Raw genomic sequence first — 13,361 nt, 5'->3', positions numbered from 1 at the left:
CTCTTCACTAGAAGTCCTGAAGCAGGGCCTAGAAGACCTGCTGTTGGAGGTATTTTAGAGGCAGAGGATTTGCTGTTCAGAGATGGGTTGGGAGGCACTTTTCCTGCCCAGTGGTTGATTCACATTGCTTCTTGTGCTCTGCCTGTAGGATGACAACTGGGGAGAAACCACCACGGCCATCACCGGCACCTCAGAACACAGCATCTCCCAGGAGGACATTGCTAGGATCAGCAAGGACATGGAGGACAGTGTTGGACTGGACTGCAAACGCTACCTTGGCTTGACAGTGGCTGCAGTCCTGGGTCTTCTTGTTTTCCTCACCCCCATTGCCTTCATTCTCTTACCCCCAATTCTGTGGAGGGATGAGCTGGAACCATGTGGCACAATATGTGAGGGGCTCTTCATCTCGGTGGCATTTAAACTCCTCATCCTTCTCATTGGGACCTGGGCCCTCTTTTTCCGTCATCAGACAATGGAAATGCCTCGGATCTTTGTGTTCCGGGCCCTCTTACTGGTCCTCATTTTTCTGTTTGTGGTTTCCTATTGGCTCTTCTATGGTGTCCGCATCCTGGACTCTAGGGACCGAAATTACCAGGGCATTGTGCAATACGCGGTCTCCCTCGTGGACGCCCTTCTCTTCATCCATTATCTAGCGATTGTACTGCTAGAGCTCCGGCAGCTCCAGCCCATGTTCACACTGAAAGTGGTCCGGTCCACTGATGGCGAGTCACGCTTTTACAGTTTGGGAAACTTGAGGTAAGTTGAGAAATTCAAGAAAATTAAATTTTGTGGCTTGCTAGAAAACAGCTGGTCTGTTTCTGATTTGATAAGACAGGGGAATCTGATGTCTGTCTTTTCTTGTGTGCCAAGTGATGGGGAGAGGAGACAGCTGCTGAAATTCATTCATATTAGAAGTGAGGGAGTCACCATTTAACTTTTGCAGCAGGCAGTTATTCTCCAGTGGTAGTTAATAGAGTCTGGGTGTATGGTTTAAAATGGGTCCAGGAATCAACTCAGACACATTAGCCATAGGCTACTCAATCCTGCGAGGTGCATGAGTGATAACTGTTATAGATAGATAATAACAGGCAGAAGTCATTTAGAAATGAATGCACAGTGTCCTAGAGTCTTAGAGATAAAGGGAACCAGCTGAGATGGGTACCTGGCTGAGAATCCCTTCCTTCCACAGAGTATCCTGATCATTGGTCATGCATCCAGCATTTCCTCAAAAACCTCCTTCTAGTTCTTTAGATAAGTCTATGCTTAGGCAGTGCATGATAGTTGTCAAAATGCTCAAGGTTGGCAAAAGCACATGAAAGGTTATAATGACAACTGGCATCCCGTTTAGGACCTAGGAATGTGGCCAAGCCTCAAGCTGGAGCCAAGATCAGCCACCTCCCAACTGATTACATTTCCACCAACTTGGTGACATCTTTTGATTTCCTGGGATTCCTCTTGAACTCATGATGCTTCATCTTATAATAACAATTGAGGATTGGACAACCCAATGGAGAAAACCAAGTCACGTTCTTAAAGCAACTGAAAAAAAAAACTTATGTAGAAAAAGGAATTGTTTCAAATTGTTCCAGGAGGCAAAATTAAGACTGAAGGGTATGAGTTCCACAGATAACATAAGAATGGTTGGTAGTGGCAAGATTATAAATTTGTTCACATTTCCCAGTCCTGTTGGGCAGCATGGCTTTGGAGAAATGGGAGGTAAGGTAGGGAGTCAGGGTGAGGGGGAAGAGGAAGGAGAGATTTCCTAATCACAATTAAAAAACTATTTCCTTAGGAAATTATGCCTGTTGTAGTCACAAGTGTAAATGCCAACAGCTGTGGGAATTCATCAAGTAGCCATGATGGGCAGTGGCTAGAACTGCATGTAGAAGGCAGGATTGTAGCCAGGCATTTTTGAGCTGACCACAGAATAATCATCCATTATTAATTGTCCATTCATTCCCCAACACCCAATGGTAACTCCTCAGTCTCTACTTAAAAATGATTCCTCTCAGGGGTTTAGCTTATAGCAAAGTCCATACTCTCATATCTGCACAGCTCTGTGGAGACAGCCATGGGAGAAGTCTCCCCCCCTTTCTCATTCTTCTCCAATTTGATTTTTTCCTAATTAGTCTCTTGTTTCCACGTGGAAACTGTGGTGGAATAGAATGGGTAGGTTAAAGAAAAAGGAGCTTGTGTGGCTGCCTTGTCAGCCATCACTTTATTCTGTCAAGGCTCAGGGACAGGATAGGCTAGGTACCAATGGAAGAGTTGTAATGAAAGGTCACAGTGGAAATCAGGACTGTTTTCTGGGGCCACATGTGGGCTACACAGCCCACAAACCCTTGGGATAAGTCTGACCCAAGACAGCAGGAGCTGGAAAAGCCTCTGGGCCAGAAATATACCTTCTAAAGAGTCTCGCAAAGTTTAAGGGGGAAAAAAAGATTTAAATGCTTAAACATTACATAAGGGGAAATAATATAAAAGGAATCTGAGAGATCCAGAATAGCACATCCTTTTTCTTTGTCCGGCCAAGCTAGAATCACAGGCCTCTGCATTTTATTTAAGGCTGTTCCTGTGGAACTGACCTGTTTTTATGCTTTAGTTGCTTAGCTAAGGTGACTTTTTTTTTTTGCCAAGGACTTCTGGCAGATTGGCTTGGAAGATCTTTCATAGTCTTTTTGTTTTTTTGAGAGTCAATCTTCTTATCTTGCTTCAGCTGGAAATTCAGCAAGTACTCATATGAGATCCTGATCCCCGTGCCATTTGGCACAGAAGTGGCTTCATTTTTCTGACCTGGGCTGATTTGTTCCTTTGGAAGTCTAGTGGCCTAGGGCTCACCATACTGGTGCCAGACTTGGTGTGAATACCTTATAATCTTTATTCCTACTATGACTTGAGATAGTAATTATAGGCAGTTTCAGTGATTAGAGAACTGGGGCTGGAATCAGGAAGTCATAAGTTCAAATCCTGATGCTTACTAATTGTGTGACTCTGGAAAAGTCACTTAACCTCTCTTTCCCTCAGTTTCCTCATTTGTAAAATGGGGCTAGTAATTCCGTCTGCCTCCCAGGTTTGTTGTGAGGCTAAAATGAGATAATATTTATATTTGTCAAACCACAAAACACTACGTAAATGCAAATACTATTAGACAATGCAAGTGTGCACCACCAACCCAACAAAAGCTCAATTTTTAGGTTGATCTAGGACATGTGGTCATCTTTCTTAAAGGCTTCAATTATAGTCAGCCCAGCTGAGTTCAGAGAGAGGTTCTTCATCAAAGAATCATAGATATAGAGCTGGAAGGTCATCTATGCCAACCAGCTCGTTTTACAGATAAGGAAACTGAGGTCCAGAGATAGGCCATCCGGGTTCTCTGACTCCAAATCCAGCATTCTTTCCACAGAACCTTGTGCCTCCCTTAAAGATCTTTAATAACCAGGAAAAGTTAAATGCTCTTCATCATACCTTTTTTTATGTGTAAAAATTTCTAGCTCAACTGATTAAACTGACCAAAAATTTGGTGATTTTTAAGGGCAAACTCTCAGCTGGACTGCCTGGAGCAGGGGTGGGGCCTCAAGGCCCCACGTGACCTTCTAGGGTTCAGGCTTTTGACTGAGTCCAAGTTTTACAGAACAAATTTGTTCTGTGAAGTTTGGATTCAGTCAGAGGGCCGAACCCAAGGACCTAGAAGGCCACGTGGGGCCTTGAGGCCGCAGGTTCCCCACCCCCGGCTCAGGAGCAGTTCTTTTCCCAGGTGTTCCATGTATCAAAGGAATTGCTGTAATGACTTCAGACTTGTGGTTTTAGCCATCGTGATCTGTCTAGGCATGACCAGTCTTAAACCAGGATTCTCGCTGTGCTTTACTCACTAAAGGATGACCATTTATAAAAAAGATATGACCGTTGACTGCAAATTAAAAAAAAAAAGCAAGCATTCTCAAAGAAACTCCTTTTGAAAGTACTTTTCCAACAGTGAGAGTTCGATTGTGAGCTCGTCCCAGTGGTGTTCAGAAAGGGACATTTATGTTTCTTGGCTATTTTGGGCCCAGAAACAGGAGGCAACTGTTGTCAGCAAGCAGCCTCCAACTCCAGCAGAGACAAAGCTAAGCTTGTCACCCCTCCAGCTCCCATTCACGTCCCCTCCAGCTCTGGCCAGGACCTGGCTTTTTTTGGTGTGCACTTTGGTTTTCAAATTAGAAACTTATGAGAAAGGCTCTCTGGGGAGCTTAAAGTTACTCTAATAATTTAGAGAGACAGCCAGCCGCTGGCTGAACTTTTTATGTTTGTTAGTTAATCCCAGGGCCAAGAAATAATAGAGGCGGTGATTGCCCAGACGGGGTGAGCGCTTCTCTTTGTAGTGTGGTGGAAAGGACCCTGATCTGGAAATGGAGAGACTTGGGTTCTAGTCCTGGCTGTATGTAAGACCTTGGGCAAGTTGTTTACTCAGAGTTACAGTGAATAAGTGCATACTCTGTGTCAGGAATTGTGCTAAGCTCTGAGCATATGGAGAAAAGCATAAGAAGGTCCCTGCCCTCCAGGAGGTTACAGTCTAAAGGGGAGACCACATAAAAAGAAGCTGAAAAGTTAAGGGTGGCTGAGAAAAGGGATGAGGGTCTAATTGGCTCTGGAGTATAATGAAATCTTATGGCCTCAAGGTGGAAAATAGAGGTCAGAGTCTTCGAGCTGATTTCATCTTATAGAATGATGAGTTTCTGTTGATTATGAAGTCCAGGAAAGCAGTTCCTTGGGAATAAAGAGGTGAATCCCCTGGGCCATCCTCCTTAAATGGTGGAAGATCTAAGAGGAGCTCTCCAGGGTCTACCTTCCTCAATCAGAGGAAGGGAGGGAGAGGCTCCAGGGGGTGCTGAGGAGGTGTGAGAGTTGATTTTATCTTGAAGAATGAGGAGTTTCTAGAGATCATGAAGCCCAGGAAAGCATTTGAGTGGGACATGTGGTTTACTGAACAACTATGGTTAGCCTGGAGATAAGAAGATCTGGGTGGGGAGAAGGGATAGGGGCCATGGGGAGGGACCGTGGTCAGTACTTTTGAAAGTTGGGGTATCAGATCTGTCCTACTGGGTCTCAGAGGGCAAAAAAAGAAGGTCATGGGGAAGAAGATTTTGGCTTAATGGAAGGAAAAACCTTCTAAGAACTAGAGCCATCCCAAAGCAGAATGGTCTGGTTTGATTGGTGATTAATTTTCTATCCCTGAAGGTCTTCAAGGGGAAGCCAGGTGACCTTGTGCTAGGGATGGTACAAAGAGATTTTCTGTTGCCATGACTTGAACTAGATGCCCTTTGGCCTTTCATAATTGCTTCCCTATCTGTAAAGTGGGGAAGCTATACTAGAAGATGTCAGAGGCTCCTTGCAGATCTAAATCTGACATGCTAAATTTCTTGCCAATCCTATTACTTAAATTGGGATGATTGCATCTAATCGGTATCTCCCCACCTTCAATTTGCAACTCTGCCATAGGAAGATGATAGTGTTTAAGTTCAGGCATATGTGATCCTGGGCAAGCCACTTAAACCTTGTTTGCCTCTGTTTCCTCATCTGTAAAATGAGTTGGAGAAGGAATGGTAAACCACTCCAGTACCTTTGCCAACAAAACCTTAAATGGGGTCACATAGATCGAGATAAAACTAAACAACAACAATTAAATAATTTCAGAGGCAATCAACTTTTCATCTACAGGGGACCCATTCCCCTAGTCTCTTGGGCACACCCCCAAGACAACACTCTTTTTCTCTATTTATAAAAGAAGCTTGACAAAACAATGGTACTTATGCTGCTGAGGTCCCTTCCTCATGTAATTTCTCATGGGGTGAGATCTCTGAGGTTTAGATTCTATCTCAGTCAGGGAGGATGAGATTAGAGCTTTGGACTCGTGTGTTCTTCCATTCCCAGACCAAAAAGCAGTGAAGGGCCAGGGGGATTATTTTTTGGTGGGGGGAGTACTCCGACAAAAGGTTTCCTTCTAACACTCTTCACCTCTTTAAAATAAATGCTCTTTATGCTGTGGACATTTGTGCTTGACTAGGGAAGCAGGACTGTGCAAGGTTTTATTCATATTATTTAAAACACAACGGACAATTTAAAAGCTTAAATTCCCCGGGAGAGTGTGTGTATTTACCTTTGTTGTTAATAGTAATCCAATATGGATATTTTGTACCCCTCCCAAATACGAGTAAGGTACTGGCAGACCCTCACATCCGTGGGAGCTAAATTGTTGGTGCATGTGTTAGGGATCAGAATCTAAATATATTTTGGATTTGAGGGATTATTAGGGAGGAAATGGAGCTGCCGTTAGTGGTTAACTTTTGTGGTGTTTGTTGAAAGGGGCTTTGATGAGAATGAAAGGTTCTGGACAGTGATCTCTTCTGTTTGTACAGCTGCCTCCTGGGCAGGGACCAGGAATGGAGACTTCCCTTCCCGACCTCTGTTCATGGACCTCACCTGATATGGAGGGGAAATGAGGCAATCTCTCTGACCTAGCCCGTTTGTATTATGCTCACCTTAGAATGCAAGGGCCAATCATTGATTGAGGGGGAAAGTATTCGTTTTAACTAGAGCTGGTATGAACATCTATCCAAAGAACTGGTAAGAGACTTGGAAGATATTTGTCATTGTGGCCCAGCCTAGACATTGTATTATATGACATGGTCCTGTCCCTTAAAGAATTTTTGTCCTCCTACCACCTCAACCATTTGACTTAGAGTCTTCTCCATCTACTCATCACCCATAGTTCTCAGCTACTTTAATAGCCATATTGATGTCCCTTTCAATATCCTTATCTCATAGTTTCTCCATGTTGATAACCTATCTTCATTCCAATTTGGCTGTCTATCATTATGACCGAGTTAGACCTCATTATCAGTGAATACCCTTCTACCCCTTTCTTCCTTCCCAAATTTTGAATTCTCACCATTTTCTCTCAGACTATATGCTCCTAACACTACTGTTTCTACTGAATTTCCTGCCTGGTTCCAGACTTAGTTTTCCCAGTCATTTATTATATTTTCTATGCCACAAGAGTCTCATTGTTTACAGAAGTCAAAAGATCCAATTTGGATAATAGCTCTGAACCATTTTGTGGGTATCTCAAACTCAACATGGTCTGTACTGAACTTGACATAGCAACTTTTCTTCTTTAATTCTCTGGTTTTTTTGGTGGCATCACTTGTATCCCAGTTACCCATGTTCAAAATTACACATTAGTAGGATCATAGATTAGCCCTCGAAGGGATTATAGGGATTATCCAGTCTAACCCCTAATTTTACAAATAAAGAGATTGATTGAGTTGGAGAGGTGAAGTAATGTTATCTTTGACTGCCCTTTCTCCATCACCCCATTCAGTTAGCCACCATTTCCACTGACCCTTCCCTCCCCTAGTTTGAACCGTTGTTAATTGAGCTCTCTTATTCTTAGTGCCATTTTAAAATGCATAATGCACCCCACCATTCAAAAGCCATCAGTCACTCCCCATTATCTACTGTATCTAACCCTGGCCTTCAACCTAGCTCCAACCTATCTTTCTGACTCTTATCTAAAATACTACTTTATTTCCCAGCCAGCTAAACTAGAATACTCATCCCTTGAATGTTCTGTTTTCCTAACTCTGTGTCTTTGTTCATGCCATTCCCTATGCCTGGAAGAAATATCCTTTCCTTTCCTCCTCTGCCCCCTCTCCTCATCCTTCAAGGCCTAGTTCCGATGACATGTCTTTCACAAAACCTTTACTAATGAATCTTTCTTCCCTCACTAACAAGTGATACTTTCCTGGGTTTTTACTTTATTTCTTTATAGACAAATTTAAATTATTTTTCTAAAGAGGCTAATTTAGGCCTGATGTCAGGAAAAATCTACCTAACAGTTATGGCTATTTAAAAGTGGAATAGGCTGCGCCTGGTGGCAGTGGGTTCCTGGACGTCTTTAAACAAAAGCTAGGTGGCACTTTGTCAGATGTATTCTAGTGGGATTTTTATTTTAATTCTTTTGGTTGGGGGAGGTTGGACTATATCACAGGGTCACAGGTTTAGATTTGAAGAGGACCTCACAGGGCAGCTAGGTGGTGTAGTGAATAGAGCACCAGCCCTGAAGTCAGGAGGACCTGAGTTCAAATCCGGCCTCAGACACTTAACAGTTACTAGCTGTGTGACCTTGGGCAAGTCACTTAACTCCAATTGCCCTGCCTTCCCCCCTCCAAAAAGCAAAAAAATAATAAAATAATTTAAAAAAAAAAGACCTCAGAAGTCATGTTGTATGATCTCCTTACTTTTCAGGCAAGGAAACTGAAGTCCAAGGAAATTAAATTACTTCCCCAAGGTCACAGAGGTTGGAATAGTCAGCATCAGAACTTGATCCTAGATCTTCTGCCTCTTGGAGCTAGTGTGCTTTCTCCTGTTTCTACAGTCCTTTCCAATTCTGAAATTAACTTTTCCTAATACTTCATTATCTCTCTTATGCCTTACTCTTTGTGTACCTGTCTCCTCTTCTCTTGTAAGATCTTTGAGATCAGGGACCATGCCATCTTTATCTTTGTACCTCCTTTGGTGGGGACTTATTATATTTGTCTTTCATAAATGAATAAAAGTCCATTATGGTACCACATAGTAAATGCCCAATAAATTTTCATTTTGATATTTATTAGTAATAAGGAATCATTCTTAAGGAGAAATGATTAGCCCTATTTCTCTGCCCTTGACCTATAACACACAGCCCCAGGTAGGTATCTTCTTTGTGGATCCAATTCAGTTTGGAAGGGTTTGGGTTCAGAATGCGTGATACCTGTAGATATTACATGATGGGGTCATCTTAGATGGGTAAATCATCAAGAATCATAGATGAGTGCCAAGTTCATTCAGGACCAACCTGGGAGGAATTTTGCATATTGATCATATATGGATGAATGTAGGCACCTGCCTATATCCCAGTAATGTGAGAAGCTCATCCCAGTGAGAATGCTGCCCATTAAGTACCCTCTGAATACTTCTTCTTTTTTGGGGGGGGGGCTTTAAGAGGGTGGAAAGGCAGGGCATTTGGGGTTGAGCGACTTGCCTAAGATCACACAGCTAGTAAGTATTAAGTGTCTGAGATTGGATTTGAACTCAGGTCCTCCTGACTCCAGGGCCGACACTCTATTCACTGTGCCACCTAGCCACCCCTCTCTGAATACTTCTAAAGGTCTTTTTTTTAAACCTCTTAATTGGCATCATTTGCCTTTTCGTCTAGTGGCCCCCCCAAAACCCCACAGTGCTTTCAAATTAATTAAGGACTTGTCTATACATTGAGATAAGGTTATACGAAAATACCTTAATATTCAGTTGGTTGGCTTAGCCGACTGAGTGAGTCCCTTTAAGGTATCTGTGCCTTCTGTGATCACAAATGGGGATGAGAGTGAAATCCTACTTTACACAGAGAATCATCCTCGTCATCAAAAAACAGCAATAATCATTTTGCCTTTGACGTGATGACTTTTTTTTTTTTTGCAATGATTTCGTTTGGTGAGTTAGAACTTTGGGGCAGCCCAGTTATTATTTTTTTTTTTTTAAAAGAAAAAGGCATCACAGCCTGGTCTGCAGAGGACAGTTATTGTTGGTCCCTCCCTCTTGAAGAGGGCCAGTGACATCGGGGAATGATGTCTTGACTTGCAAGTGAATTGGATTTAAGGGAGACAGAGCTGTGCAAAGTCCCCTGAAGCCTGGATGAAGGGGCGTGATGAGCCCCCACTGACTGGTGGAAAAGCTCATACCTGTCGCAGGGAAAGAAAGGATCTTTGGTAGATATTCCCAAATGGGAGAAGGCTGCCAGAACCTTCCTGACAGCAGGACAGGGAAGAGAAGTAACATGAGAGACGTAGCGGCAACAACCAGATTAGCCATTCAGAAAGAAAAAGCCTTGTCAGTATTGTCAGGGAGAGCAGACATATGAATGCAGAACCAGCCTGCTGTATCATGCAGTTGTACCCGAGGGGCTGCTCGAACATCTGGCTGCTTCTGCTGTGTTGTTTGCAGAGGTTAAAAGGAACCAGTGTGGATGGTAGCTGAAAACTGTCCCCCCTGCCCAGGTACAACCTCCCATCCCCACCCCCCAGCAGCCCAGAGTGAACACAGTGAGGGAGGGCATGGCCCTGGGCCAACCCCCAGTGTGGTGACACTTCCACTGCTGAAGACCTTGTTTTCACTGATGTATTTTATTGTCAGAACCTTAGTCACCAGTGGTAGAAACACTTAAGTATAGTTACCAGGTGGCATAGTAGGGAACAGTACCAGCAGTGGAAATAAGAAGACCAGAGTTCAAATCCTAAACCCAGGAGGCCTCAATTTCCTCCTTTGTAAAATAAAGTGGATTGGATAAGATTACCCAGCTTCTAGTGGCCCTGCTAGCTCTAAATCAATATTGGGAATGTTTCAGAAAGTGGATTCCTTTCCTTTCCTTTCTCTTCCCTGCTTTTGCCAGATGGATGGGAGGCTTTCTAGCACCTTGAAATTTGGGGTGGGGAAGGACATTGATCTCTATGATGGTTTCACATTCTAGGGCAGAGCTTCTTAACTTTGGGTGTGTAAAGTTGTTTTTTATTTGGATACCTGTATTTCCACATACTTACTTTCCTTTGTAATCCTGTTTTATTTAATGCATTTAAAAACATTCTCCTAAGATTCCATACACTCCATCAGACTGACTGCCAAAGGGGGCTGTGACATAAGAAATAAGAAAAAGATGAACAAGTTCGGGTGTTGTGGGTTAAAGCCATGGAGCTTCCCTAACCAGATTCTTCTCCATAGAACCTCAGGGGGACTTGGAAATTATTTCTGACCCCACTGGGTGGTATTTGTGCATCTGGTCCAATCCTATTACATGTCATTAAGAACTACAAATTGTCTGTCTTCATTAATATTTGGTAACTGAATTACTGAGGCTTACAGTTAGAAAGAGAGTTCTAAGTACTGCCATTTATAGAGCTTTTTAAGGTTTCTGAAGTAGTTTATGTATTTTTCACTGGCTCTCACATTTAAAACTGGAAGAAATTTTAGAGGTCATTTAGGCCAACACCCTCATTTTACAGATAAAAGAACCTAGCCCCAGAGACTTAACTGACTGGCCTAAAGCCCAATAAGTAGCAAGTAGCAGAGGTAGGATTTGATGTAAATTTATCAAGAATTTTTAAGTGATTACTGTCACCAGGCTCTATACTAGACTCTGGGGTGGGGGACAAGGACAAAAAAGAGGTGGTCCCTGTCTTCAGAGACCTTACATTCTATCAGGGGAAGCAACATATATACATATAACTACATATAGTTATATATATATACACACAAACTATATAATTATATATGTGTGTACATATAATATATGCACACATGCATACATACGTACAGGTATACATTTATGTGTATGCATGAGTGTGCATATATGTATCTACACATAGGCATATAATTATGTCTGTGTATGTATACATATGTATATTTGCATGCACGTGTATTTGCATGCATGCATGTGTGTGTGTTTATGTACGTGTAGCAGTACACTGTATGAATGAGAATCTGTGCCTTTCCCAGTTCTCCCCCTCCCCCAGTGGCTAATGCTTTCTTCTTGAAGATTCCCCTCCATCCATCTTCTCACTAAATGTCTTGGATCTACCTTGTTTACATGTGGTTTTTCCCATTAGAATGTGAGCTCCTTGAAAGTGGGAGTTATGTTTTTGCCTTCTTTTTCCCCCCTAAATCCCAGCCCTTGGCCCAGTGCCTGGCACAGAGTAAGCCCTTAATAAATGCTTGTTGACTTGCTTTGACTTGCTATATAAATGTGAATTTCTTGTTGTCATAATAGTCTTGCCAATGCAAACGATATCTTACTTGGTACTATTTCCCCTTGTTATCTCTCGACCTGCAGCTCAGCCCTTTCCAAGTTTAGAACCTGTGAGCTTTTGTTTCCTGGCTTCCTTCCTTTTGGGCACCCACCAAAATAGATGAATTTGTGATTTTTGCTTTCAGAACAACCCATAGGATGGGGAGGAAAAGGAAAAAAAAACCCCTAGCTCATCAGCTAAAAGGGGTTTGGAAAGGTCTGCAGAGACAACTTGTGACTTTTAAGGGGCCTCAGAGTGGAATGACAGGCCTTTCTGGGATTCCAGTTGCTCCTCTTAAGTCCCTTTCCATTCTCCAGGCCTCTGGCCCTCTCCCCCACACCCACACCCCAACCCCTCACCCCTCATCTTCTTCTAACTCATCTTATGGCCCTTTATCTAGAGGTCAGGAGGAGGCTTCAAAGCACAGGCCAAAGGCATTTTATGGCTCCTGGGGCTGGATGAACAGAAGAATTTGGCCCCTTTGGGGCTCCTGTGTGACTGAATGGTCATATGACCTCTAGCCAGGATGGGCTTGGCCGCCTTAGCCATGGGGAATCTGACTTTCAGGCTTTTTTTTCTACTTCCTGTGTGGCCCTTTAAAAACGTGGATCTTGTGCGGCTTCAGGCCAATTCTGGGATGTGCCTAGGGGTTTTCCCAAACTGGCTGGGATTTTGTTATCCCTCCCACCCCACCCAAATTTCAGGGAGGAAATTGTTCTCATTTTAAAGATGTCTGGGTCTTATTGACTAAGGTTTACCCTTGTCCTCCACCCCCCCACCAAGTTCTTTCTCTGTATTGAGAAAGGAAATTGCCCCTTATCCAAACTAATTGGGGGTGGGGATGGATTTTAGTGGAAAGGTTTGAGAGGAAAGAGCCTCCGTTGGTCCCGGCACACCCCACCTTTGAATTTTATTTTTTTCTCTAGGGAGAAATTTTAATTATTTTTCTAAAGAGGCAAATTTAGGCTTGGCAGGGAAAAAAAGTAACTTCTTAACCATTAGAGCTGTCCAGACTAGGAATGGACTGGATGGGGTGCAATAGTAGTGTGGAATACGGGGAGACGTGGGTCCCCCCCTTCCCATCAAGGGTCTTCAAGTAGAGCTGGCATGATTGCATCATGGGATGGGTACATGGTGTGACAAGACTACAGCAGGTGTGCTGTACTTATATGTGCCTACGTTTATACATGTAAGTATATACATTTATGTGTATACATAAGGGTGTGCATATATGTATCTCTATATATAGGCACATAATTATGTGTGTGCGATTTTGTGGGGGAGTCTATATTGAACTTAAATGGTTTTTAGGGTCCTTTTCAGCTCAGAAATTCAGGGAGTGCACTGGCTGCCTGGTGATTTGTTGCATGTATAGTATTGGTTAAGACTATATACAGACACAAAAGGAAAACTGGAATTCACTGGGGCCCTGTCCTCTGAGCACTTTTATTCCTAAGAGTTAGGCTTTTTAGAGTTCTTTGGAGTTACATATATATATATATATATATATAT

At 42.9% G+C, this 13,361-nt stretch overlaps 1 protein-coding gene across 2 annotated transcripts in view; it reads left to right on the top strand.

Annotated features, from left to right (window-relative positions):
- VANGL1 (VANGL planar cell polarity protein 1) overlaps positions 1-13,361 on the top strand; it is a 70,176-nt gene that overhangs the window by 36,066 nt on the left and 20,749 nt on the right. For both annotated transcript variants that reach the window (XM_069090271.1, XM_069090272.1), the window contains exon 4: positions 149-756. In XM_069090271.1, the coding sequence (XP_068946372.1) occupies positions 149-756 (608 nt within the window). The remainder of the gene's footprint in view (positions 1-148; positions 757-13,361) is intronic.

Source organism: Petaurus breviceps, unplaced genomic scaffold (assembly GCF_028583685.1).
Source record: "Petaurus breviceps papuanus isolate PSGF00001 unplaced genomic scaffold, PetGlider_PUasm1.0 186, whole genome shotgun sequence".
In the NCBI taxonomy this organism is placed as follows: domain Eukaryota; kingdom Metazoa; phylum Chordata; class Mammalia; order Diprotodontia; family Petauridae; genus Petaurus; species Petaurus breviceps.
The sequence above is the reverse complement of the archived record's forward strand: the minus strand, read 5'-3'. Positions and strand labels throughout refer to the sequence as shown.